Source organism: Arvicola amphibius, chromosome 10 (assembly GCF_903992535.2).
Source record: "Arvicola amphibius chromosome 10, mArvAmp1.2, whole genome shotgun sequence".
NCBI classification, from domain to species: Eukaryota; Metazoa; Chordata; class Mammalia; order Rodentia; family Cricetidae; genus Arvicola; species Arvicola amphibius.
In genome coordinates, this window is record NC_052056.1 from 124859101 (window position 1) to 124886530 (window position 27430).

The window sequence follows — 27430 nt, forward strand, 5'->3', positions numbered from 1 at the left end:
AGATCTTCGCTCTCGGTCCGCTCCGGCCCCGCCCATACCGTCCTATTCCCAAGTCCCGCCCACTCTAGGGCCTGCTCCGGGCCAGTCCCCGCCTTCACTAGGCCCCGCCCCGCTCTACCACCTACGAGGTGGCTTCCATTTCGGACCCGCCCCTCGCCAGCTCCACCACCTAGGAGGTCCCGTCTCCGCAGTCCCCGCCCCTTTCCCCGCCTCCGCGCACTGCGGCTGCGCCGGCGTCTCAGGCTCCGAGGCCCGGGTGCCGCGGATCTTTTGTTTCCCCGCGGGGTTCTGAGCCGCAGCGTCTGTTAGTGGCGAGTCGGAGCTGGAGTGTATCTGAGCCGAGGGCCGAGTCGGAGTGGGTCCCGATTGTCAGCGCCGGGAGGGTGCCGTGGGGGACGCCGAAGGATCTCGCCCCTCCGTCCGCCGGCCTGTGGGACTGGGACCCGGCCCAGGCCTGCCCGATGGGGCGCGCGGCCCCGGCAATGAGCCCGCGCCTCCGGCCCCGCGTACGCGGCCCTCTTGCCTCCCGCGCCTCCGCCTGAGGCCCGCGCCACCCGGAGCACCGCCCCCGGGCCCGCGATCCCGGCCCGCGCGCGCCATGGAGCCGGGCCGCGGCGGCGTGGAGACCGTGGGCAAGTTCGAGTTCTCTCGCAAGGACCTGATTGGACACGGCGCCTTCGCGGTGGTCTTCAAGGGTCGCCACCGCGAGGTGGGTGAGGCTCCCGGGCGCCCCAACACCTTACCTTGGAGAGGTACCCAATTCAGGACCCCAGCTCCGGAAACCCACCTGCTACTCTAGCTCCAGAATCCAGGAGACGCCCGACCAGGATTCTCTGACACTGAAGAGTTAGACCAGTCTTTGAAACCTAGCTTAGGGCTCCATCCGCTTAGATTCCAGGCCTCGCTGACAGCCTACCTGCCGGCCTCGGGCAACCTCCAATCCCACGACCCTTGGAACCTAGGAACAGCCAACCTAGGCCACAGTGTGTTCCCAGCTTGGGGGGCAGAGGGAGGGATATTCTCAGTCCTGAAGTTCTACGTTTGACTTTTCAGAAGCACGACTTGGAGGTGGCCGTCAAATGCATTAACAAGAAAAACCTTGCCAAGTCCCAGACACTGCTGGGAAAGGAAATCAAAATCCTGAAGGTGAGCCAGTGCCTCAAGGGAGGGGGGAGAGGTGGGCCAGCTCTTGTCTTGCTAATGAGAAACTTGGATTTGTGTCCTAGGAACTAAAGCACGAAAACATTGTGGCGTTGTATGACTTCCAGGTAAGGCCGGGAGGCTGCTGCTGTGGGACTTGGGGGAGGGGTAATGTTATTCTTGCCGGTGACCCAGTCACAGCCTCAGGCTCTAGGTTGCCAGAACTGAAGCCCCTGCCATTGGACAGTTGATGGCTCTAGACTGGTATGATGTAGACGAAAGGAGCTGGGGTTCTGAATATGGTGTCTGTGACTTGCCCAACTCTGAAGCCCCACAAGGTCCTGGAGACCCCATCTCTGGTCCAAGTTTGTTTTGGCTTTTGTTAAATCATGGGGACCTCCCCCCTAGATTGTCTGTTGCTTGAATGGGGAAGGAAGGCAGCCGAAAGCACTAACGTTGTATCTCTGGCGGTCCTATTGCTCAGATCGTGTGTGGTTTTGGTTTAGTGTGCCCTAGTGCGAAGGACCCCTTCCTCTACAGTGTCTGACCCAGTGGCCCTTACTGCATCTGGTGCCCCTGGTAGGCCCACTTGTCTGGGCTGGCGGGTTTGTTTGTTGACATTGCTTCAGCGGCCTGGCATTGGCCAGCCTACTCCTGCGTCAGAGGCTGGGAGGGGGAGGGGCTGTTGGAGATTCCTTCTTGAGCGCGGTTGGGGCTGGGCCCACTGGACCCAGCAGCAGGATGTCTCCACCTCAGGACTGGCAGCCTCATCAAGAAGGCGGACAGACCAGTCAGCCTCAGTGGTGCCTTCCGGTCCCCCAGTCCAGTAGTGGTGGGGTTGGAGGCCCTGGATGCCCGGTGTGGCGACCAGGAACCCGAGGCACTGGTCCCCTGAGCAAAGTGCTGACTAATGATCTTGAAACCTGTTTACTGGGGCACAGGACCAGCCCTGGCTGAGGGAAGTTCCCAGCGGCCAGCTGTGTTTTGGTGGCCTCCCTCCCTCCCTCCCTGCCCTGCTTCTCGTCCAGCTTTACCTTTGGGGCTGTGACATGTCATGAGGTGACCTGTGGGCAGGGCCTAGGTCCAGTGTGACAGGGAGTACCTGGCAACAGCTGGAGACATTCTGTTCCAGGTCCAGGAGGTTGTCCTTTGCCACCTGTCCTTCCTTCCCCATGCTTCTCTTCCTTCTCCTGTTTCCGGTGCTCTAGGCAAGGCCTCGTCAGTACACTTGATGTGCTTCTTGTGGACCCAGGGCAGAGTAGGTGACATGACCTTCATGGGGATAGACTCTGGCCCTCATTCCGCTTTGTGAGCCCCTCCAGGTTCCCATGGTTCCATGTCTGGGCATTTTCCATGGTTGTCTTCCTAGAACTGAACAGATAATTGGTTAGGTCCACTGCAGACTCGAAGCCTGTTCCACTCTGGTTTCCACTCGTTCTGCTTCATCCACTTAAGCCACCTGATTGAGGAACTCTGCCGTTTCCTCCAGTATTGGCAAGGCTCTGGCTTCCTCTGCCCAAAGGAAGTGCTGAGAAATGCCTGTTCTAGGGCCCTTCACCCCATGACCTGGTGGTGGTGTTCTGTATCCTTGATGTTTAAGAAACACTCTTTGGTTAGAAAAAAGGATGATTAGGTCAAGAAAGCTCTCCAGTGCTGCAGAAGGGTCTGAAAAAAAATATACAAAAGTCATTCTCTGCTGGGCGATGGTGGCACACACCTTTAATCTCCAGCACTTGGGAGGCAGAGGCAGAGGCAGGCGGATCTCTGAGTTCTAGGCCAACCTGGTCTATAAGAGCTAGTTCCAGGACAGCTCCAAAGCTCCAAAGAAACCCTGTCTTCAAAATGCAAAAAAAAAAAAAAAAAAAAAAAAAGTCGTTCTCCAATCCTTGAGCAGATGGCCTGCTGTCCTTTCTCCTCTTAGGCATCCTTACAGTTTTTTTTCTTCCTAGGAGATGTGTGCCCTTCCTACCATACTACCCCCAATGTCCTCCATGGTCTGTTGGCGAAGGCAGGAAGCCTCGGTTTCCTGTCTCACATTGATGTCTCATCTGCCCTGAGGAATCACACTTGGTTCTTTATTGGAATGACAGCTTGCAGTAGGGTCTGTGCTCAGAGCTGGACTGCAGCCTGATTGGACCACACAGGCTGTGCCATCACTTCTGTCAGGTCTCAGTTTGAGGCAATGGGAGCACAGGTGGGATTTGCTGGTGTCTGTTGCTGTGGTATAGATTTCAGGCCATGTGGTGCCCAGGCCTTGACTGTGGTTCATTTTACTAGCCTAACCCCTCCTGAGGAACACAGGCTATTCTGGGATTCTGGCCAGTCAAAATGTGGTCACAACTGTCCTTGGACTCTGGCTAGCACAGGTGTGTAGATGGATTCCTAGAAGTTGGAGCCCTGGGCAAGACTGCATACTGTACTTTGAGTGACTGTTGTCAGATTGCCCTCCAGAGAGATGATGCCAGTGGTCATCCATCACCTAAGATTGTATTGGCTCAAACCTCATGTGCTTTCATAAGTCAAATCTTACTAGTGTTTTTGTTTGTTATTGTTTTTGTCCTTGAACTCACGGAGAGCCACTTGCCTGTTCCTCCTGAGTGCTGGGATTAAAGGTGTGTACCACCACACCCAACCTCTAGCCTCAGCCACCACCGCCCAGCCCTACTGTGTGTGTGTTTTAATGATTATTTATTTATTTATGTATATGTGTTTGGGTATATGTCACGAGCATGTGTGTGTTTGTGTGTGTGTGTTAGGTGACTTTAGAGGTCAGAAGAGGACGTTGCATCTCTTGTAGCTGGAGTTAGGAGCAGTTGTGAGTTGCCTGGGGAGGGTGCTGGCTACTAGAACATGTGTCTTCTGCAAGAACAAAATATGCCTCCCCTTGTTTTAAATAAATTTTAATTTATTTTTATTATGTTCATTGGTGTTTGGCCTGCATGTGTGTCTGTGTGAGAGTGTCAGAAGCCCTGGAACTGGAGTTACAGACAGGTGTGAGCTGCCATGTGGGTTCTGGGAATTAAACCCAGGTCCTCTAGAAGGACAGCCAGTGCTTTTAATTGCTGAGCCATCTCTCCAGTCCCAGCAAAATACAATGTCTTAGCTGCTAAGATCTCATACTCCTCATCTTGAACAGTGGTAAACAAATCTACTTTTGTTTCCCATGTTGGAAGCAGGGTCCTGAAGCTGACTCTAGGTTTGCTTTCCTGTGAACCTCTAGATGGAACCATCATCAAGTTGCCCTTACATGCCTGTGTTTCTAGCAGTAAAGGACCAGGGTCTGTGGTGACAAGTTGAGTGAAAGTCCTTAGAGCTGTACCACTTGGTACTGTCTGTCTATGTTGTTTTTCCTGCTTTTTTAGTCTTGGATGTCCTAACAGATTCACCTGCCTCTTCTGCTTTTTTTTTTTTTTTTTTTCCCAAGACAGGGTTTCACTGTAGTTATCAAGCCTATCCTGGTACTATCTTGTAGATCAGGCTGGCTTCAAACTCACAAGGATCCGCCTGCATCTGCCTTCTAAGTGCTGGGATTAAAGACATGTGACACCAACCGCCTGCTTCCTCTGCCTCTTGAGTGCTGGAATTAAAGGCATGCACCACCACCCTGTTTATGCAAATTTTTTGTATGTAAATGGGCTTTTTATTAAAGTTCTGTGATGGACTACACATAGGTTTCTTCCCTGCCCCTTTTTTATTTATTTTATTTTTTTTGAGGCTGGGACTCACTCAAGGCTAGCCTGGTACTCATTGTCCAGTCTGGCCTCAAACACCTGGCAGAAGCAGGTTAAGGGAGAAGTTTATTTTGGCTACAGGTTCTACATCACCATAGCAAGAAAGGCAAGGTGGAGTTCATGGTGGTGGGAACATGATCATTCTTACACGTTGGCTGATGAGGGAAGCAGAGAACTCAGACAACAAGTAGCCTGGCAATAATTTCTAGCCATGTTTTTAGCCATGAGGGTTAGTTCCACAATGCCACCAGCTAGAAACCAAGTGTTCAAACATGTGAAGCTGTAGCAGCATTGAAACCATAACACCTGGTGGAAAGGTGCAGGGTACACTCCTTTAATCTCAGCACTTGTGAGGCAAAGGCAGGCAGATCTCATTGAGTTCCAGGCCAGCCTGGTCTACATAGTGAGTTCCAGGGCACTCAGCTACATAGTGAGACCCTGTCTCAAAACAAACACACAAAAAAGTGTGACACCACCTCCCCTTTTTAATCTTGTAGTGCTGTTAGTTGAACCTAGGATCCTGAGCATGCTTGCCTCACACTTAAGAGTCAAACCTGGTGCTGGAGAGATGGCTCAGTAGTTAAGAGATTTGACTGCTCTTCCAGAGGTCCTGAGTTCAATTCCCAGCAACCATATGGTGGCTCACAACCATCTGTAATGAGGTCTGGTGCCAATATCTGTCTGCAGGAACACATGCAGGCAGACCATTGTATACATAATAAATATATAAATAATAAAAATATATAAAAAAAACAAAACCAAAAAAAAAAAAACCAAAAAGGCACTGGAGAGATGGCTCAGAGGTTAAGAGCATTGCCTGCTCTTCCAAAGGTCCTGAGTTCAATTCCCAGCAACCACATGATGACTCACAACCATCTGTAATGAGGTCTGGTGCCCTCTTCTGGCCTGCAGGCATACACACAGACTATTGTATACATAATAAATATTTTTTTTTAAAAAAAGAGTCAAACCTTAACTCCCTATGCTCCTGAGTTTGCCAGCAATTTGGGGAGGCAGGTGGAACACATGGCCTTCATCAAGGGTGGAATGGACTCTCATCCAGGTTTTAATGTCTGAACTTGTTCTTGCTCTGGGAGAGTGTGCACTGCCAGAATTATAGTATCCGCCCATAGAAATAAGCTCAGTCTTTGCCTGCTTGCCAGCCTTACTTGCTGATGACTCCCTGGAGGCTAGTACGCTGTCTGGCAGGTTCTTTGAAGCTCTATACTTGCCAGGCTGCCGAGAGGTGACTCACCTGGACCTTGCAGACAGACTAGCTTTGAGTTAGGGTTAGGGGAGTGTCTGTATTCATCACAGGCTTGTGATGTGGGTTGGGTTATGACCTTCCCACCCACAGTGGAGATAGAGCTCGTCACTGGACACAATCAGAGATAGGCCAGGATTCAGATAAGTCTGCAGTTTGTACATCTACAAATCGATTGTGCCTTGAAATTTTCTTTATTTTTTGAGTCTGAACTGGAGTTCACTGTAACCTAGGCTTCCTCTGAATTCTGCCTTCTTGATGGATCAAAGGCATGCACTACCACACCCAGCAGCCACCACACCCAGCTCTTTGTTTTTTTTTTCTTTTGAATGAGGGTCTCCTATAGCCCAAGGCTAGCCTTAAACTCCTTGAAATTATGACCTCCACCCTCAAGATTAAAAGCAGATTCCAATCAACAGGTGGAGCTTTCTGACTGGATTTTGATTTATAGCTTTAGCTGGCATTGAATTTGTGATCCTCCTACCTTATCCTAGCAGGTACTGACTGGGATTACAATTGTGCACTGCCATGCCTAGCTTTTTTATTATTATTATTTTTTTTTTTTTATTTTAGCTGGGCAGTGGTAGCACTTGGGAGGCAGAGGCAGGAGATCTATGTGAGTTCGAGGCCAGCCTGGTCTACAAGAGCTCATTCCAGGACAGGCTCCAAAGCTATAGAGAAACCCTGTCTCGAAAAACCAAAAGAAAAATTATTTTCTTGCCTGAATCTGAATATATATATCTGTGCACCTCTTACATGCCTGGTGACTATGAAGCCAGATGAGGGTATTGGATGCCTGGAACTGGAGTTATAGATGATTGTGATGTGGGTGCTGGAAATCAAACCCTGGTCTTCCAGAAGAACAGCCAGTGTTCTTAAACGCTGAGCCATCTTTCCAGCCCCATCTCTTTATTTAAAACTTTTCTTAACCTTTGTGTAATATATGGGATGGGCATGCACATGTCCCAGTGCCTGTGGTGGTCAGAACAACTGGAGTGGAGGTGATCTCTCCTTCCACTGTGGTTCTGGGGACTCTAAACTCGGAGCATTAGATTTGGTGGTAGGTAGCTTCACTCCACAGGGCCATCTTGTTGAGTTCCCACTTTATTGATTTATTTTTATTGTTTTTAAAGATTTGTTTTTATTTTGTGTCTGTTTTCCCTGCACATATGTAAGTATCATGTGCATGCACCGAAGCCTTTAAGAGGGTTGGATCCCCTGGAGCTGGAGTTAGTTATAGGTGGTTTGATCCATCATATGAGTGTATTGATCAAACACAGGTCCTCTACAAGAGCAACCACTAATCTTAACTGATGAGCCGTCTCTCCAGGTCCCTAACGCCCTCCCACTTTGTCTTTTTAAGTCCAAAATAGGGGGTTGATGTTGAACTAATAATTGAAGGATGCACATGTCACAGGGGTGCAGAAACTAATCATCATTCAGAAACCACTAAAAGACTGGAGTTTTAAACCAAACCAGGCAGTGGTGCCACATGCCTTTAATCCCAGCACTCAGGAGGCAAAGGCAGGCGGATCTCTAGCAGAGCTAGTTTCCAGGACAGGTTCCAAAGCTACAGAGAGACCCTATCTTGAAACCCCGTCCCCCGCCAAAAAAAAAGACTGGAGTTTTGAAATTTTATTTTTTGTGTATATGTATGTGTTCTTCATGTGGGAATCAGGATAATTTGTCAGAAGTTGGTATCGCTATCAGATGGGTCCCAGCAATTAAACTCAGATTGTCAGGCTTAGTGATGTAGTGATGCTTCTTTTTCGGCTTTTTGTTTGTTTGTTTTTTTTTTTTTTTCGAGATGGGGTTTCTCTGTGTAACAGCCGTAGTTGTCCTGGAACTAGTTCTTGTAGACCAGGCTGGCCTCAAACTCAACAGAGATCCACCTGTCTCTGCCTCCCAAGTGCTGGGTTTAAAGGCTTGCGCCACCAGCACCTGGCCTTGGTCATGGATTCTTTTACCTGCTGGACCAAGGTTTTTTACCTTTTAAATTATGGAGAATGTAAAAATATGGCAGTTGTAAGGCTGATAGAATACACCATAAAGCCCATGGCTGTGCAGGATAGATGCCATGTTCTAGAGGCTGCCTGCCCTCTCCTCCTTGCCCTGTGTCTGGCTGGTCTCCTACAAATAGTCTTTTGCAGGGGAGTCAGTCACTTTTCTGACTGTACTATCTGTAGTGGTCAGAATCGTTGTAGATAGATTACAGAAGTATGGTTCTGGAGAGGAACTATATGGAGTTGTATTCCCAAGAGACAACTCTGTTATCCTGAATTATTTGTGGCGTCTCAGAGAAGGGTCTGACTATTCACAGCATAAGTTGGTGCATGGAAGTAGGCTTATAGACCTACCCGGACATGTGGATGCCTCCTCCTCTGAGAGGCCAGCCTGGGTTGGTAGCCTGCAACAAAGGGTGGCTGCTCGAGCCCAGTGGGGTGGAGTAGACTCTCCTTACACCCTGGTGTTATTAGTTGGCCTTCCTCTGTCAACTGTCCAGAAGAGCCCAGCATTTGCTGTGGCTAAAGCCTTGGCACCTTCTGCAGTCCAGAAGAAGCCTGGCTCCTCAGGAGTTAATTGGGTCAGAGCATGTCACCCGCCTGCCAGACCCAGCTTGAGATTGCCAGACCAGAGTAGAGCAGGCAGAGGGTGGAGAGCTGGGATCCTATTAAGCAAATATCTCAGTGTCTGGGGCAGGGCGGCCTCCTACGTGCCCAGATGCCCGTACGGCTTCCCAGGATGCTGGACTGCTGGGCTAGCAGTGCATGCCTGAGAGTAGCAGATGCAGCTTCTGCAGGAGTGCTGATTCTGTTGTCCCTCTTGAACTTTTCTTTTGCCCTAGTGAGTTTCTGTGCACAGGGAGGGAAACTCAGCAAAGGGATGTCTGTCTCCAAGTCTTTCTTTGCTCTACTGTCAGCTGTGGTTTGTCACTGCCCCCTAGAGTTTGCAGAAACCAATTGAGCAGAATAGAGGCTGGAGAGGTGGTTCTGGGTGAGCTCAAGGTAGGTTGAGACAGGGTAGCTGTAACTACTGTGGCTGTACTTTGGCTTCTGCTACCCCTGTTCCTAAAGAGGGTAGCCTCATCAATGCAGAGGGGCTGGTCTGGGCGGGCTGTTTCCCTTTAAAAGCTCTTGCCTGGGAGGCCCTTCTTACTTTGTGGTTTACCTCACTCCCTCCAGGCTAGAGACAGCAAGGCCCAGCTCTGGAGGTAGGCAGTAGAGTTCCAGCTTGATTGGGACTGGTTAGGAATTAGCTTATGGAAGGCATATAGATGGGAGATGGCATGGAAGCCAGCCTGCCTGGGCGAGCCCTGCTGCTCTACAGAGCTGGGCATGTCTCTTGCTTTCTTGGGCCTTGGCTCATTTGTAAAACTGGCTGGGGAACGTGCTGTGCTTGTTATTTTCTGGGGCTCAGGGAAGTTAAGCACAGAGGCAGGAGAGAATACAAAGAGCAGATTTGAGAGGGCTTGCCAGAATGGTGGGCACTACCATTGGGGACTAAGGCCACAGCTCAGGCCTGGTAGGAACACTCAGTCTCAGATGGAAGCTTGTTCTTTTGCGGCAGTAGCAGGTCAGAATGGGGCAACAAGCTAGCTGTTATGAATTAAAGCTGACACCATTCTACCTGAGCCCTTCTGGGTCTCTTTTAGGACCACCTACTGGGAAGGGCTGGAGGTAGGCAGTAGAGTTCCAGCTTGATTGGGACTGGTTAGGAATTGGCTTATGAAAGGCATATAGATGGACCCTACTAGGGTCTAATCAGGAACTATGTGTGCATGCTGAAGTCCCATGGTTCACTGGTAGCTTTGCCTCTAGGGAGGCAGGAAGCATGATGCTGTATATAAGAGAGGACAGGCTTAGGGCTGCTGGTAGCAGTCATCCCTCATTTGGGAATCCTGGGTTAATATCTCTGAGGTTGTTATTTTGTATTTATTTATCTTTCCAGATCTTTTGTCAGTCCTTGTCACTGTCCCTGCTTGTTCAGGCTAGGTGGATGAGTTTGGGGCTCTGGGACAGATCTACCCAAGGGAACAGTACTTATGGTAAGGACAGGCCTGAGCCTCTAACTGCCAGGCTCTAATGTGTGTGTCCCATACATAGCAAGTGGCCCCAGCAGCCTCCATTGGCTTGAGCTGCAGACTGAAGCAGCTGAGACACGCCCTCTGATGCACAGAAGGAACAGAGTGTGCAGCAGTGGCTATTTGTGGGTCCTTATCTCTGCCACCTTTGCTGTGCCCTAAGCCCTCCTTTAGCTCTCACTTCAGTTGAGCTGAAGGGGCCTCAGGCTATTTCTTCATTTTAGTCCCCATCCTACTTAGACTTGGTCTCTTTTTCCTGGTCCCTGTCCCTCCATCCTGGGCCCCTAACTTATTTGTTGCTCAGACTGGGGGCTCTACAGGGCATCACCTGTCCCAGAGTGTCTCCTGCAGCTGGCCTGGAAGGCAGAGAGAGGTGGGAGTGGAGCCAAATGGGGCTAAGTCAAGGCTCCTCATCTAGGCAGGTACTTGGGGTGTTGGCATACAGGCCTTGGTGAAGCAGTCTAGGCCTGTATTTGTGAATAGCCTCCCACCTGGGCTATACCCAGTTTGTCAGTTTTGGAACACACTGAGGTGGGACAGCCAGACTGCCTGAACACACTTTTTAGCTCCCCAATCATTCTGGTGCAGTTCTGAGGCACATGGGTGGGCTCTTTGCACATTCACATCGCAGGTGTCCAGATGTTTCATGTCTGTCACTCATGGGTGTTCATGTGTAGGCATTAGTCATAGGGACTGGGAGGCTGGGTAGGAGTCCTTGAAGTCTGAGTACATGTTTGGGGTAACCGACTTGTGGGGCAGGTGGCCATTGACTGCTGTGGTGGTCATCTGGGGCCTGTGGTTCCTGTCCCATCCAGCTCTTGCAAGCTGTCAGCAGGACTCTGCAGTCTCCGCTTTGTCCAGGCCTGGAAGAGATTTGAGGAACCTCCTTCATCTCTGTAGCTGAGTTCCTGAGGATCAGGGAGTGGATCCTCCTTGAGTGCTTGGAATTGGGGCGGGGCCTTTCCTTTTTGCTGTGGGCTATAGGAGGGGAGGGCCTTTTTCCTGTGGTTCCTAAAGCCTGCTCCACCCAGCAGACGGCTACACTGCAGGGATCAGGCTGCCTGTAGAAAAATTCTGCAAGTTGCTTAGAACCAGCCTGACTGGCTTAATACCACTAGGTCCCACGTTTCTTGTCAGTGAAACAGGTGTGAATGGTGATTGTTACAGCTTTGAGGGGGATTTGCTATGGGTGGTCCCGCAGTGTGGGACTTGGCCCTGTCAGGTGGGTGGTCCTGTTCACACAGGCTTTGATTAGACAAGGGGACGGACTGGTGCGCCCAGGTGAGGGTCTGTCTGAGTTTGAGTGAGGAGATCAGGATGCCTCCTGCTGAGATTGCCTGTTAGCCTCCAAAGCCCCACAAGGCTGGATCAGAACAGCTGGAGGCCTCCTTGCTACTGATTAACCCTGCCAGTACCAGTTTGTAATCTGTTAGCCTTGTGGATTCCAGTGCTGGGAAGTTCTTGGACTAAGAGTCAAGGTCAGCTCCCTAGGGACAAGAGTAACCTTCAAAGGTAGTGGTCCCTGTACATATCAACCTTTTCCTATCCTGAACCTTATGGAGATCCTCAGACACTTTGAGACACTGGGCCTGTATTAGTATGATCTTGAAACAACAGGTTCCCTTCTCCCAAGCCATTTGCCATAAATGTCTTGTCTCCTAGATTGAGTCTTGGCCACAGAAGACACCTAGGCCTGGCCATGTTCACTCTGCCTCAAGCCCTATTGGTAAATGACATATTGAGAGTGCCTGTGGTACCAAGTACCAAGGGCTCTTCCAAGTAATGTCCAATGAGTGAAAGAATATGCAAGGTAGGGGCTGGAGAGATGGCTCAGAGGTTAAGAGCATAGCCTGCTCTTCCAAAGGTTCTGAGTTCAATTCCCAGCAACCACATGGTGGCTCACAACCATCTGTAATGAGGTCTAGTGCCCTCTTCTGGCTTGCAGGCATACACACAGACAGAATATTGAATACATAATAAATAAATAAACATTTTAAAAAAAGAATATGCAAGGTACTTTCCCTTCTCAAATGGCTTGTTTTGTCTTTCAGGAGATGGCCAGTTCTGTCTACCTGGTCATGGAGGTGAGTTCCCATGGGGCCAGGGCAATCACAGGGCCCAGAGGAATGGGCAGAGGGTTAGGGTTGGGTCAGTTATAAGTATGCACTATTGACATTCCTAGCTGCGATTTTAGGACACCTGTACTGGGCAGGTTCAAGGAACAGGTATGGGGCTAAGGAGTCAGGTTAAGACTGGAAGGTCTTTGGCCATGTTTTGATGGTATGTCCCTGGTCTTTTGCAGTACTGTAATGGTGGAGATCTGGCTGACTATCTACACAGTGAGTAGACATACCCCAGCTGGGCACTACTGCTAGTCTAAGATGCTGCTGCCAGCTTGATTTGCCCCTGATTGATTGTGGCGTTGATTTTCCTCATCCTCTCCTGCTTTAGGGCTATATAGAAGGGAGTCCAGCTCTTTTAGACCCTTAGGCCTCACCACCCTCAGCTATTTATTAAGTGTTTCTCACATGTTGGGAGGATGACTTGAGCAGAATAGTCGGGTACTGCTGTTTTGGCAGGGTTGAGGACACAGGCAGCGTAGGTGGGTCAGAGCAAGCACTGGCAGGCACAAAACATGGGGAGGAGGGTGTATGGTTTTCATGGGAGGGCAGGGGCAGCTTTAGTGTATATGTGAAGTTTAGCCAATAGATCTATGGGAGTGTCTGGATACAGACTAGTAAAAAGTGCTCTCACTAGCAGAGCAAGGAAGCTTCAGGCAGCAGGAGAGCGAGTGGGGTTGTGATCCGTAGAGTGAGAGTGCATTGATCCCTTCCGTGGAGCACTCTGAGGGGGAGCAAGGCCTGGAAGGTGCAGTGGTGTCTATGGTTGTGATTCAGAATGCTCCACCTTGGCAAACACAAAACCAGAAGCAGGGATTGATGGTTCAAAGCAGCCCCTCTTAGATATACCTTCTGTCTCAGACTGTAAAGGAAATGACAGCCACTTGGCCTTTTGAGAATGGGGACTCCAGGGACCTGAGCACCTTCTAGCAAAACTCCTGAGCATTCTCCAGAGGAACACAGGCATTTAGAGCAGTCTTCTGTTCTTTGGGTCCTCCTTCTGCTGGAGCCTCTAGACACCATCCCAGACTCGGACACTGACTTCCTGTTGCCATCATAGCAGATCCTGGGTCTAGGAGGACCCTGCAAAGTCTGATGGGATGAGTCAGCTGTGGAGTAGGTGTGGGGATGCTATCTTGAGGCTCCTGACTTTAGATGCAGTGGCCTGTCAGCTCACTGCATGCTCAGGTTCATGTGGCTGATCTGTGCAGTATTTGCTCTTGTCTCTTGGGGCAGCATGTTGCACCCATGACTTTCAGTAATTGGGTGGTTCTTGGCAAGTTTCCAGCTTCACAGTGTGTTAGGTTGGTCTTAGGCCAGCCTCACATGTCACCTGTCTGTGGAGAAGGAAAGGGGTGAGCAGGTTAGTACAAGGTTGACCTATATATAACTTTGAGATTATCAGGTGCTTACAGACCCCTATGTGTCAGTGTGTTTGAGTTCGTGTAGGCTTCCAGCCTAGCCACTTGTCAAGTGATTGGACTGTGGTGAGCTGGTGTCCCACCAAAACGGTTGTGTGATCCAGACTGGATCTGCAGTGACTGTTTATTCTTTTGGTATGTGCCAAGTGCATATGTATAAGGTGTACATGTTTTGGTGTCTGCCTGCTGGGCTCTAGGTAGGTGATCCTTGCAGACCTGGTTACCAGAGAGGTGCCTCCTACTGGGAGGGAGTTAACTGGTTATCTGACATCTCCACACTGAGCTATTGGTGAAGCCTGTGCCCAGTCTAGCCTGAGTATAGAGCTACTCACTGTTTTCATTTGTTTGTTTATGAGACAGGGTATGTAGCGTTGGATGTTCTAGAACCATATTGGTCTCCAACTCACAGAGATCACAGCAAAATCCTATTTCTTTTTTTAAAGATTTATTTATTTATAATGTATACAACATTCTGCCTCCATGTATGCCCACATGCCAGAGGAGGGCGCCAGATCTCATTACAGATGGGTTGTGAGCCACCATGTGGTTGCTGGGAATTGAACTCAGGACCTCTGGAAGAGGTCACACAGTGCTCTTAACCACTGTGCCATCTCTCCAGCCCTGCAAAACCCTCTCTTGAAAAACAAAACAACAGAAAACAAACAAAAAACTTTAAATTTGTTTTTATGTGTGTGAGTGTTTTGTCTTTATGAATGTAGACCACATTCATGCCTGGCACTTGACAGAGGATTCCAGAAGCCCTGGGATTTGAGTTATAGATGCTTGTGAGCAACCATGTAGGTGCTAGGAACCAAACCAGGGTTCTTAACAACGAGTACTCTTAACTGCTGAACTATCTCTCCAGTGCCTGTCCCCACTTCGACTGTGCACTAGTAGATAAAAGACCTATTCCAGAACTAGGGACAAAACCTAGTGATTGATTGCTGGCCACAGGAATGAAGAAGGTTTTAGGAGGTGTCAGCAGAAGAGTGGAGACCAAGAGGAGTAGATTGCTGTCATAAGCACCAAGAGCTAGTGGTTAGGGGGCTTCCTACAAGGATGTATGAGAAGAGGGGCAGGTGCTCTTTGGGGTTAAAATAAGAAAGGACCAGCTTCTTCTGGAGGTTGCAAAGGAAAGTTGGCCTTGGTGCCCAATGGCATGCAGAATGGGTTGGCCCTGTGTGCTGGAGTGTCTGGGGAGTGGTATTGGCGCTAAGGCCTTGAGCTTGTCTTTCCACACAACCATGTACACTCAAGACAGTGGTGTCCCAAGTTCCTTGAGCCTGCCTTTTCTTACAGCCATGCGTACACTGAGTGAAGATACTGTCAGGCTATTCCTACAGCAGATTGCTGGCGCCATGCAGCTGTTACACAGCAAGGGCATCATCCACCGCGATTTGAAGCCCCAGAACATTCTGCTGTCCAATCCTGGGGGTCGCCGTGCCAACCCTAGTAACATCCGAGTCAAGATTGGTGAGACCTGTTGGGGTGGTAGCTCCCTGAGAGACTGCAGCAGGGGACCATGCCCAGAGCAATTTCAGCTCATGCAATCTGGGTGCTTCTCCTGCAGCTGACTTTGGATTTGCCCGGTACCTCCAGAGCAACATGATGGCGGCCACACTTTGCGGTTCTCCTATGTACATGGTGCGTGCTTACTCATGCTTCAGGACTCAAGGGCAAGGCAGAGCTGGGCTAGTGTCAGCCCTGCCTGAGACCCTTTACGGAATTCCTAAGTAAGCTGTGGCCTTACCATTTTGGTAAGGGGTTGCAGACAGAGTGGCCGTACCATTTTGTCATGTCAAAACTGGTTGTTGCTCTGGTGATGTATGTTGATTGCTTGGTCCCCAGCAGATGTCTGCTCCAATTGGCTGGTGCCTGATAGCTGTTATTACATACTGCTGTACAGTAGGGCTTATCTGTTGTTACCCTGTAGGCCCCTGAGGTCATCATGTCCCAGCACTATGACGGGAAGGCTGATCTATGGAGCATTGGCACCATTGTCTACCAGTGTCTGACAGGAAAGGCCCCCTTTCAGGTAAGTAAGCCTGTGACACTAAGGTCTTAGTGAGTTCCCAAAACCTTAGAGGGTAAGGGTTAGTGTGGGTGGTGTTCCCAGCATGGAAGAGTACAGGGTTGCCAGATGGGGAATCAGTTTGTGGTTACAGGTACCAAGCTTGGTGGCTCTCCTGCATCTTTTAGGTGAAAATTTTCTCCATAGCCTTCCAAGGGGTCACTGAAACTGTATTTTCTTAAGAGTCAGGTAGCATTAGACCCTGCCCAGTCACCCTGATCTCTGCCACACAGGTACTTCCCACCTAGCAGAAGAGTTCTCTTATCTATGATTAAGCCATACCTCTCTGCTTAGTAAGGGTCTCCTTGCTGTGACCCCATTAGAGGTCAGAGTCATGTCTCAATATGGACTTTCCACCTACCCTTGCTTCTAAAGCAGCTGTTCGTCCTAAGTAGGTAACCCAAACCTGGAAGCAAAGTCTGCATCAAGGGGAATTTAAAAACCTAGGGCTGTGTCTGCCTTGACAAGATATGATATTGATACCTGGCATGCCCCCAAGCCCTAATAGGCTTGCATAGTTCCTACTTGCCAACATTGACTATTCAGGTTAAGAGCTAACCGCACTTCCTGTACTGGGGTATCAACCCGTGAGCCTCCCAGATGTGTCCCCAACATGGAATATATGCCCAGCCTTTTTTCATTGGAGGGTCTGGTGCTTCTTTCTGCCCCGTCTGCCTTCCCCTTGTCCTTGTGTGCACATGGCACATGAGCTGCTCAGTGGTCCTTGCCATGGATATCTGGAGACAAAGGCACTTGAGAGGCTAGGCACTGGGAGGTAGGTGTTAGGGCTCTGAGGTGGCAGGTACTTCACAGGACTGAACCTCTTCATTGTTATCCCAACAGGCCAGCAGCCCTCAGGACCTGCGCCTGTTTTATGAGAAAAACAAGACACTGGTTCCTGCGTAAGAAACCCTCCATACTCCCCAGGACATGTCTACCCTGGCATCCCACAACTCTTGCTCAAACCCATCCTCTCTTTCTCCCAGCATCCCACGGGAGACGTCAGCTCCCCTGCGGCAGCTGCTCCTGGCTCTGTTGCAGCGCAACCACAAGGACCGAATGGACTTTGGTGAGCACAGGCCACCTGGCACCCTGCCCCTTTAACTTATGTTAGCTGGTCTTAGTGCCCAGGCACTCCTAGCCTACCATTTGCTGTCAGCCTCCGGGCCACAGTACACTAGACTCCTTCTAACCTCAGCATGGCCAGCAGACTGAATCCCGCTGAAATAGAGGTCAGATGTTCTCAAGAGCCACCATCTGGGGCCCTGACTCTGCCTAGGTTGCTGGGGCCTGACTTTGACACCCAGGGCTCTCTGGTCAGGCTGTCTGGGTAAGGGACCTCAAGATAATTAACTTTTTTTATCCAACAGATGAATTTTTTCCACCATCCTTTCTTAGATGCTAGCACCACCATCAAGAAGTGTGAGTCTCTGGGAATCTTGGGCACAGACTGGGCTTGTGACATGTTCCCCAATGTCTATAGGTGTCACATGCTATTTTGAGGAAAACTTTGGGTTGATGGGGCATCCAGTTCTGCCTCTGCTTCAAGGCCATGTATATATATCTACCTATGACCGGTGTCATAGGCTTTGGGGCACTGGAGGTACCAGTGCAGAGTGGTGTAGCCTGATGCTGGCTGCTTGTCTCTGTGGTGAGAGCTGAGGTACCGGGCCATTCAAAGGCAGCCACATCCCCACACATCCCCAGAGCTGTAGTGGGATCCAGAAGTGTGCATATTGACCCACATTCCTCTTGCAGCCCCACCTGTGCCTGTGCCCTCGTACCCGAGCTCAGGGTCCGGCAGCAGCTCTAGCAGCAGCTCTGCATCACACCTGGCCTCCCCACCGGTGAGTTGATATCTTGGATTATCTGTTGGGCCATGGAATGTATAATGATAGGTGTGCAGAAATTGATCTAGCTGCGTCTGGTCCTTACATACTTTAGGCATTGTTTGTGTAGCTTGTGTCCTGCATGCCTAGGGAAGAGATCCCCTCTCACTGAGGCTCAGTGGCAGTGATCTGTTGATCATGCCTGTGTGGGACTTGAGCCCCATATCAATGTTCACTCATATTTGATTGAAACAGTAATAAGATAGTGTTCCGGGTTTGGCCAGTATTCTAGGCTCTGCCATAACTGGGAGCAGGTTCTGTGATCTGTGTCTGATGGTAGGGCACCTTCTGGGGGTACTCATTCCATGAAAAGTATACCTACAACTGTGCTAAGCATTGCCACCTGCTCTGAGAGTCTAGAGGCGTGTCCATATGGTGCCTGCTTGGTGCTGGTTTGCAGTAGCAACTTCCTCACAGGGACACTACCTCTATGGTCCCCTGGTTTGTTACTGTACAGAAATGGAGAGGTGGGGTGAAGAGGGATGGATGGTGAACACTGTCCCAGAGGTAGATTCTTCATGAATGTGTAGGAGCTGCAGGCTCCCAAGCCGTATGACACTCATCCTAAAGCTTGTCTTTAATGTTTGAAAGAGAGGGCCAGAGAGATGCTCAGAGGTTAAGAGCACAGGCTGCAGCTTTTCTAGAGGTTCTTTATTAAATTCCCAGCAAACATATGGTGGCCCACTACCATCATAAACAGATATGGTATTCTCTTCTGCAAGCATACATGCAAGCAGAACATTGTCTTATGTAGTAAATAAATCGTAAAAAAATAAAGAGCTGTGCTGTGCTGCAATGTCCAAGCCCAGCCCCCTTTGCTTAGCACTATGGGCCTGAGATCCACTGTGACCTGCACCATTCTTGGGGAGGTTGATTGCCTTTGGACTCAGTTCACCAACCCTGCTCTGTCCTGCAGTCCCTGGGGGAGATGCCACAGCTGCAGAAGACCCTTACTTCCCCAGCGGATGCTGCTGGCTTTCTGCAGGGCTCCCGGGACTCTGGTGGCAGCAGCAAAGACTCCTGTGACACAGATGACTTTGTCATGGTCCCAGCCCAGTTTCCAGGTCAGGTCCCACTACATAGACAGGCAACCTCACAGTATTTGTTGGGGGAGTATAAAGGTGTGTCAGACACCTGGATACATGCACATGCATGTGGGCATAGGCTTTAGCCTGACTCCCTATGGGCAGTTGGAATGGGTTTCTAGAGCCCTGAGCTTGCTAGGGAGGATGTTATCACCACAGGTGTGTCTGGAGAGCCCTATGCCCCAAGTTCCAGAGTATTAAAAAAAGGGGGGACATGGATATATATACAATACAAAGGTGGCTCTCGAAGGGTTGCCACCCCAGTGTCTTTGCTTTGGAGTAGACTGCCCTCATACTGGGACCCCACAAAGCCACTGTATAAGCAAGCAACTGCACTGCTCAGACTGCACTCTCTCAGGAGAAAGGGGACATTGAGCAGAGCACCAAGAGCCAGAGGGTCAGGCGAGTCAAGGAGGACAGGGGACACCTTGGTCAGATGCTTTCTTCTTCCACAGGTGACCTAGTAGCTGAGGCAGCTAGTACCAAGCCCCCACCCGATAGCCTGCTGTGTAGTGGGTGAGTCAGCCTCTCCTGACCTCTGCCCAGGGATAAATTGGGCCTTTGCAGTAGCCAGTCTTGGCATGGAATAGGCCATTTGGGAAGAACTAAGGCTGCTGGGCCCACTTAGGGAAGCCTGGTGAGAGAGTTTAGGATCTTGATGCATCAATCTAAAGCTGTCTGTCCTTTCTACCACCAGGAGCTCGCTGGTGGCCTCTGCTGGCCTAGAGAGCCATGGTCGCACCCCTTCTCCCTCCCCGACCTGCAGCAGTTCTCCCAGCCCCTCTGGGTAAGCATAGATGGGCATCAGTGATCCTCAGCATCCTGGCCATCTTTCTTGGCAAGATCTGTTGTGTCTAAAGGTCCTGTATTCGATCAGATTTGGCCAGACATGGCAATGTGGATGTCCCACTGAAGGGCTGTTGTTGATATGTGGCTGGATTAGTGAGGGAACCCAACTGAGAATACTGCCTACAGGACCTTGCCTAGATTAGGTTATAGGCAACACATATGTGGGAGTCACACAGACAAGTGTTGGGTGGGGTACAGTGTGAAAGCCAACTCTTCAGACTTGGGCAAGGATGAGACCTCTCAACCCAAATGTGTCTGGGCCTGAGCCTCTTCCCAGTGCCGTCTACAGTGGTTACCCTCTCTCCACAGCCGACCTGGCCCTTTCTCCAGCAACAGGTATGGTGCCTCGGTCCCCATTCCTGTCCCCACTCAGGTGCACAACTACCAGCGCATCGAGCAGAATTTACAATCACCTACTCAGCACCAGACAGCCCGGTTAGTGTCCCTAACTTTAGTGAGAGTCGTGCCACAGTTGTCCTGTGTACAGTCATGGAGTTTGTAGAATTCTCGTAACTACTGGGGACTTCTAAGCTCTCAAACCCATCTTGTTGGCAAGCTGTGTTTGGTGGACTAAAGTAAATGTTAGGGGTTGAATGAATGTTTCATGTAAACTATAGAAGGCAGCTTGGTAAGTACCTGTAAGCCAGACTAGCCAAGAAAAAGCTGAGTGACATCAGGGGGCCCTCAGTGATGTCAATTAGACCTTATGTGCCCTGGCTCTGTGCAGGTCCTCTGCCATCCGAAGATCAGGTAGCACTAGCCCCTTGGGCTTTGCTCGGGCCAGCCCATCACCCCCCTCCCACACTGATGGAGCCATGCTGGCCAGGAAACCGTCACTAGGAGGTAGCCGTCCCTACACACCCTCTCCCCAAGGTAAGTTTATATGGGGGATGAGAACTGGTGGGCATTCCTTTTTCTGGGAGTAGATGGGGTGGGTTTGATGACCCCTTCTATTTGTTGTGTCTAATCTAGCTACCCTTTTCTTACTAGTGGGAACCATTCCTGAGCGGCCTGGCTGGAGCAGAGTGCCCTCCCCACAAGGAGCTGATATGCGAGCTGGCAGGTCACCACGACCAGGTAGGTGTGGGCACAGCCCCTGGCCTGAGCATCTATAGAGCAGGCATGAAGGTTAGCTGACATTGTTTGGGGTCTCTTCCTGTTGTTGAGGCTCTTGCTGTTAGGGAGAAAGTAGGAAATACAGTGAAATCAACTTTTGGATCACAGAGGATGCCTCCTGCCACTCAGTTCCTTGTACTCTACAGCTGTGTGGCTTTGGACAGATTGCTAAGCCCTTCTGTGCCTCCGCTCTCATAGAAACTTTCTGAGACTTTGTAAGGGTGTTGTGTTCATGGAGTGAGGTGTCCAGAATGGTGGTTACAGAGACCTAGAGTGGGGCAGTGCTTTGTTGGATATTTTCCAGTGTGTCTAGCTGAGGGACCTGAGGGTAGTAATGCAGCCTGTCCTGTCCCTGTTCTTGTCCTCAGGTTCCTCTGTGCCTGAGCACTCCTCACGGACCACTGGGCTGGGTTGCCGTCTGCACAGTGCCCCCAACCTGTCTGACTTCCATGTTGTGCGCCCCAAGCTCCCCAAGCCCCCAACAGACCCTCTGGGAGCCACCTTCAGCCCACCCCAAGCCAGCGCACCCCAGCCATGCCCAGGGCTACAGTCTTGCCGGCCACTGCGTGGCTCACCTAAGCTGCCTGACTTCCTACAGCGGAGTCCCCTGCCCCCCATCCTAGGCTCTCCCACCAAGGTAATGGCTGGCTGGACTGACTTCTAGGAGGGACAGAGCTCTGGTGGAGGATACGGGGTGGGAAAGGACCTGGTCTCTGTGTCTTGGCTGCCTGTTGGGTTTCACACTCGGGCTGTTTCCCTGGAGGTGCCTGGCAGGGGCTTAGGGAAGGGAAATTAGAGGAACTGATTCTTGGAGGAGATGGCTTGTCACAGAATGGGGACCGCTGACTTCCCTGATAGGGAAGAAACCTTGGGCCCTGTGTCTCTCTGCTATGCTGTGACTATGGTAGTGTGGCACCAAAAGGTGTTTACTAAGATGAGTAGGCCTGATTTGAGTATAGGAAAGAAATCTCAGACGAGGCATATACCTGTAAGCCTAGCTTTGGAGGGAGGAGCTGAATGTTGAGGCTACCATGGACTGTTTTGGTAAGACTCCATTTCAAAAAGTGTCACAGGGCTAGTTTGTCACTTAGAGAGATTGTGTAGTTCTGTCTCTTTGTCTTAGCCCCACACAGCAGCTGCTATCTTGTGTTGTAAGAGCCTGTACATATATCATCAGTGCTTGTTCTGAAGGGACAGATTTCCTCAGTGGGCCCATGTTGGGCTATGGGTTCTGAGGTCTGGCAGTCCATTGGAACTTCTCAGTGCTGCTGTCCTTCCCTCCTAGGCTGGGCCCTCATTTGACTTCCCCAAAGCTCCCAGCTCTCAGAATTTGCTGACCCTGTTGGCTCGGCAGGGTGTAGTAATGACGCCTCCTCGGAACCGCACACTGCCTGACCTCTCAGAGGCGAGTCCTTTTCAGGGTCAGCAGCTGGGCTCTGGCCTGCGGCCTGCTGAAGACACCAGGGGCCCCTTTGGCCGGTAAGTGGGGTGGATGGACTGTGCTCAGGAGCTGTCCTCCTTACCATTTCTGACCAAAATTATCTTTGTGTGTTGGCTGCCCAATGTGGCAGGTGTTGGGAATTTGTGGTGGGCCCTTGCAGTTCAGCCTGTTTTCCTTGTTTGAAAGATGAAGTGGGTTAGAGAACTCACAGCTCCTTATGCCTGAGGTATGATTGTGTGCAGAAATAGGACCCTAGCTGCTGGGTCTAGAGGCACTCTCCACACATACTGCCTCCCCATTCCTACCACCTCAGGTCCTTCAGCACCAGCCGTCTTACAGATCTGCTGCTTAAGGCTGCATTTGGGACACAGGCCTCTGATTCAGGCAGCACTGATAGCTTGCAGGAGAAACCTATGGAGATTGGTATGTGAGGGATCTGTGGGGGTGTTGTGAGAGTCTGGCCCAGACCTGATCTCTGAACCTGCCTTGTTCCTTAGCTCCCTCTGCTGGTTTTGGAGGGACCCTGCACCCAGGAGCCCGTGCTGGAGGGGCCAGCAGTCCAGCACCTGTGGTGTTCACTGTGGGCTCTCCACCCAGTGGTACCACACCGCCCCAGGGCACCCGCACCAGAATGTTCTCAGGTGAGGGATATGCGAAGTAAGAGCAGAACCTTGGAATGGGAATTCTTGAATGCAGTGTTCTGTAGCATAATCCTAAAGGTCCATTTGTGTAAGATCTGTGGCATTCCCAGCATATGCATGGAGCAGGCGTGGTATTTAAGATGCTGGTCTCCTTATCCAACTGCCCTGAAAGCCCAACCTATGTTGGTTGGAAACCCTGGCTAAATAATAGATTCACGAGGATCCTGCCACTTCACAATGATGGCAGTGGTTGCCTTTACCTACCTATACCACCCAGTTCTGCGCATGGCTTCACTGCTTTCTCTGAACCAATATGTGTTTAAGTATTGGAAGCTAAAGCACTCCAAGACGGAGATCCCGGCGCTGGCACCTTTGACTTGTATTCCCTATTAAAGCATCAGGATGAGGAAGAATGTGAACTGAGAGAGGGAGTTCAGAGGGCCAGAGATGGCAGGGTGTGAAGCAGGCATGCTGCCTGTCCCTTACCAGACATCTACCTACAGTGGGCTCTTCCAGCTCCCTGGGCTCTGCCGGCTCTTCCTCTGCCCGCCACTTAGTACCTGGGGCCTGTGGTGAGGCCACTGAGCTTTCTGCCCCAGGCCACTGCTGTAGCCTTGCTGACCCACTTGCTGCCAACTTGGAGGGAGCTGTGACCTTTGAGGCTCCTGACCTCCCAGAAGAGACCCTCATGGAGGTGAGGCTTGTGGGGAGGTGACAAGCATGGGTGTTTCCTTCTGACTTACCTGATTAATACTTGGGAGAGAGGTGCCTCTTTGGCAGATGAGCCTTTCAGCTCTCTAACACACACTTGTGTGCCCCAGGCTCTGACCTTTATTGCTTCCTCAGCAAGAGCACACGGAGACCCTGCACAGTCTGCGCTTCACACTTGCATTTGCACAGCAAGTTCTGGAGATTGCAGCCCTGAAGGGTAGTGCCAGCGAGGTGGCCGGGGGCCCTGAGTACCAGCTGCAGGAAAGTGTGGTGGCCGACCAGATCAGTCAGTTGAGCCGCGAGTGGGGGTAGGTGTTGCCTGGGGACCGAGAAGGCAGTTCTTGGACATTGCCGGCCCTGACTAGCCTCTGACCTGTTTGTTGACCTCTAGCTTTGCAGAACAGCTGGTACTGTACTTGAAGGTGGCTGAGCTTCTGTCCTCAGGCCTACAGACTGCCATTGGCCAGATTCGAGCTGGCAAGCTCTGCCTTTCATCTACTGTGAAGCAGGGTGAGGATGTGGGTTCAGGGGTGTGGTGCTGGGGTAAGAGTGAGCAAGCCAGCCTGAGAGAGAGGAGAGTTCAGGTCACATGGGTAGGACTAGGCCATGCCAAGGGCAGTTGTCAGAGTGGGTACACAGGACCTGGCCTCATGCTCAGAGCACAGAGTAGTAAGTCCATGGGTTTACCCAGGCAGAGCTACTTGGAACTGATGTTGCTCTTGCTACATAGGGCTCTGGGGAAAGCTGGAGGCTGCAGCTCCTGTTCAAGCGGAACATACTCCTTTACACACATGCTCTCCAGCTCTCTATGGGGTCCTCTGCTCCTAAAAGCCTGAAATGACTGACACTTCTACCCTAGTTGTACGCAGACTAAACGAGCTATATAAGGCCAGCGTGGTGTCCTGTCAGGGCCTCAGTCTGCGGCTTCAGCGTTTCTTTTTGGACAAACAACGGCTGCTGGATGGGATCCATGGTGTCACTGCTGAACGGCTTATCCTCAGCCACGCTGTACAGATGGTATGGGCGGTCTTTGTGCTTTGTCTGGTGGGGCTTGGGATTTTGTTCCTAGTGTGCTGCCAGGTGCTAGAGGTCTGCAGCGTTAGGTGATGCTCTACCCAGCAAGCAAGGGGCTTCCCATAGTGACTTCACCTGTCCACTGTGTAGCTTTTCAGTTCAGGTAGCATCCCTACCTATTCTCTCTGAGATTCCATTTTTCAGCTAACATGGAAGACCTCTGTGTGAAGACCACACCGTTGAGGCAGGGACTCTGCTTTGAGATTATTCACATATTCCTCACGTATGAGGAACACCCCTGCCAAAGGGGAAGGAACTAAGTATAAGTTGGCCTCCTTATCTATACTCTTTTCTCAGGTGACCATGACCTCATGGAATGACACCGAGTGAGTGCTCTGTACACTGCTCACAGTGCCACCCTGACTGTCCTGGGGTAGGGTTTGATTGTATCCACCCCAAGTAGATAGCACAGTGGCCACAATGCAGTCGGGTCACCTGGCTCTGTGAGCATCTAAGACATTAGCTATCCCCGGGACATTATTAGTCATTCTTTTTTTAAACAAGGATTCTCTGTGTAGCCCTGGCTGTCCTTGAACTCGCTTTGTAGACCAGGCTGACTTTGAACTCAGATCTGCCTGCCTCTTCTTCCCGAGTGCTAGGATTAAAGGCACGCACCACCACTACCTGCTAATAATTAACCATCCTCTTATACTCACTCTAAACAACTTGGGCCAAACCGCAGTGTGCTGAGCATTCAGGCCACTCCTGCCTTGCCCTGGCCCTTCCCAGCTCTGCCTTTGTCTACAGGTGCAATCTGCTGCCTTGGATGAGATGTTCCAGCACCGAGAGGGCTGTGTACCACGCTATCACAAAGCCCTGCTACTGCTGGAGGGGCTACAGCACACACTCACGGACCAGACGGACATTGAGAACATTGCCAAGTGTGAGTGCCTTTTCCTGGCAGCCTGTGTGGGGTAGTTAGTAGGTGTGGCCTCACCATATCATGTTCTCTCTTCCACAGGCAAGTTGTGCATTGAGCGGAGACTTTCTGCCTTGTTGAGCGGCATCTGTGCCTGACTGCCTGCTACCAGCCTGCTGTGTCCTTGGAGCTAGTCGCCTCTGCCATCCTGCAGGGAAGGGTTTGAAACCTGGCAGACTGTCCTTCTTGACACTGATCCGATGGTGCTGAGACTGCTGCCAGCCAACTCCAGCAGGGATGCTGCATGGTGGACCTGTGCAGACTGGTGCAACTCTTGCTTCCTATTCCTAGGCTGCCAGTCTCTGCCAGTAGGTGGATGTCAAAGTGCCAGTGACAGCTTCCTTGCCCACCGGGACAGGAGTTTCTGAACATATCCTTCCTAGCTGGCTCTCCTGGCAGCCAGGTGTGGCACTGAGAGGTGGTAGGCTGGTGAGTGTAGGCACCTGCCACCTGCAGAGCCCAAGGCAGCCCTGTGGACAGGCAAGGCCTTGAGACTGTTGCTGACTCTAAGCCAAAGCGAGCTTTTTCTCACAGCTCACTTACCCCATTGCTCATCCAGGAAAAAAGGGTGTGGCCTTTTGGCCTCCTGATCTCTCTAGGAATAGGAACCTCTCCCTCTGAGACTACCCACCCAGCTTTGTAAGTCACCAGAGCACTTTATGTAGACAGAGACTGAAGAACTTCAGCCAGCAGTTCAAGTCTGAACTAGGAACCTGCCTCCTGTTCCTGGCTCTTGCTCTCCAAGATGCTGTACAGATGCAGACCATGTCTACGTGTATAAATAGCCCAGTGTGCACCTCCACCTGTGTCTGGTCTTTGGAGGGAAACACAGGCTTGCCTCTTAGGGGAGAAACAGTCCTCCTGTTTAAATGTTCATTAGGGACAGTCATTGTGAAGCACCATGCTTTATAAACTCAGAACTTCCACACTTTACTCCTAAAATGTATTGCCTGCAATCCCAAATCCAGTTTTTCTTTAAAAAAGGAAAGTTCAGATGTTTAAGAATTGGCAGGGTGGGGGTGGGGAAGGCAGAGCATTGCTCTGGATGTTTCCCATGGAGGAGATGGCACCAGCTGTGTGGCTGAGGGTGCGAAGAGGCTGCCTGATACGGTGTGTGAGTGTGTGGCTGGCTATCTCTATCAACTTGCCCTGTTAGATGGCAGAGGGCAGTGCCCAGATGCCGTCCTCCCCCTGCAGTAGGCAGGTGTGGGTGAAAAATAACATATGCAAAACTGTCCCTCATGGAGCTTTTCCGTGAGTGTCGCTCCTGTGCTTGCTGAGCTTGTCTTCCAGGCTCCAAGGTGGACATGAGCTGATATCTTCCCGGCCTCCTAGTGTGCTGGCTCTTTGTCACTGCTCTGTCCACGTGTACTTGAAAGTATCTGAGTGTCCACAAGGCAGATGTGGGGTTGCTGTCCCCCAGCAACATTCAGAGTTATAGGACACACACCAACTTTTTTTTTTTTTTTTGGTTTGTTTTTTTTTTTTTTTTTTTTTTTTTTTGTTTTGTTTTGTTTTTGCAATACTTGAAATATTGCCACTGTGCTTGAACATACAAGAAAGCAGATCTCTAAGACTAGCCTCCTCCCTAGTCACCCCATGACCTCCCTTGCATGTAACATGTATTTATTGTTTTGTGGCCAATTGGAATCCAGAGCCACCAGGGAGGCTGGTGCAGGGATCCTTACCTACCACCTGGTTCCTAATGGCTCCTGGGTGGTTGTGTATGTGTGTGGCTGGCTGTGTGTGGTGTGAGCCAAACCTGCTCTCCAAAGCAGTGCTCAGCCCGTCAATTTAAGATGAATTTGTGTGAATCCACCCCTTTTGCGTTTCACTGTGTCGTATCAGTTTAAGAAAATAAAATATGGAATTGTTAA

The 27430-nt window shown here is 50.7% G+C and overlaps 1 protein-coding gene across 1 annotated transcript; it reads left to right on the forward strand.

Annotated features, from left to right (window-relative positions):
* Positions 1-245: 245 nt before the first annotated feature.
* On the forward strand, positions 246-27430 carry Ulk1 (unc-51 like autophagy activating kinase 1). Its single transcript, XM_038345198.2, has 28 exons — positions 246-709; positions 1054-1146; positions 1227-1268; positions 12268-12300; positions 12519-12555; positions 15057-15230; positions 15328-15401; positions 15691-15792; positions 16672-16730; positions 16815-16902; positions 17205-17250; positions 17587-17675; positions 18634-18781; positions 19258-19318; positions 19500-19589; positions 19961-20086; positions 20379-20524; positions 20642-20728; positions 21136-21404; positions 22053-22246; positions 22522-22631; positions 22706-22849; positions 23353-23543; positions 23696-23868; positions 23952-24070; positions 24420-24577; positions 25382-25517; positions 25596-27430. Exons 1-28 carry the CDS (start codon positions 599-601, stop codon positions 25649-25651), a joined length of 3156 nt encoding a protein of 1051 aa, XP_038201126.1. The 5' UTR covers positions 246-598; the 3' UTR covers positions 25652-27430.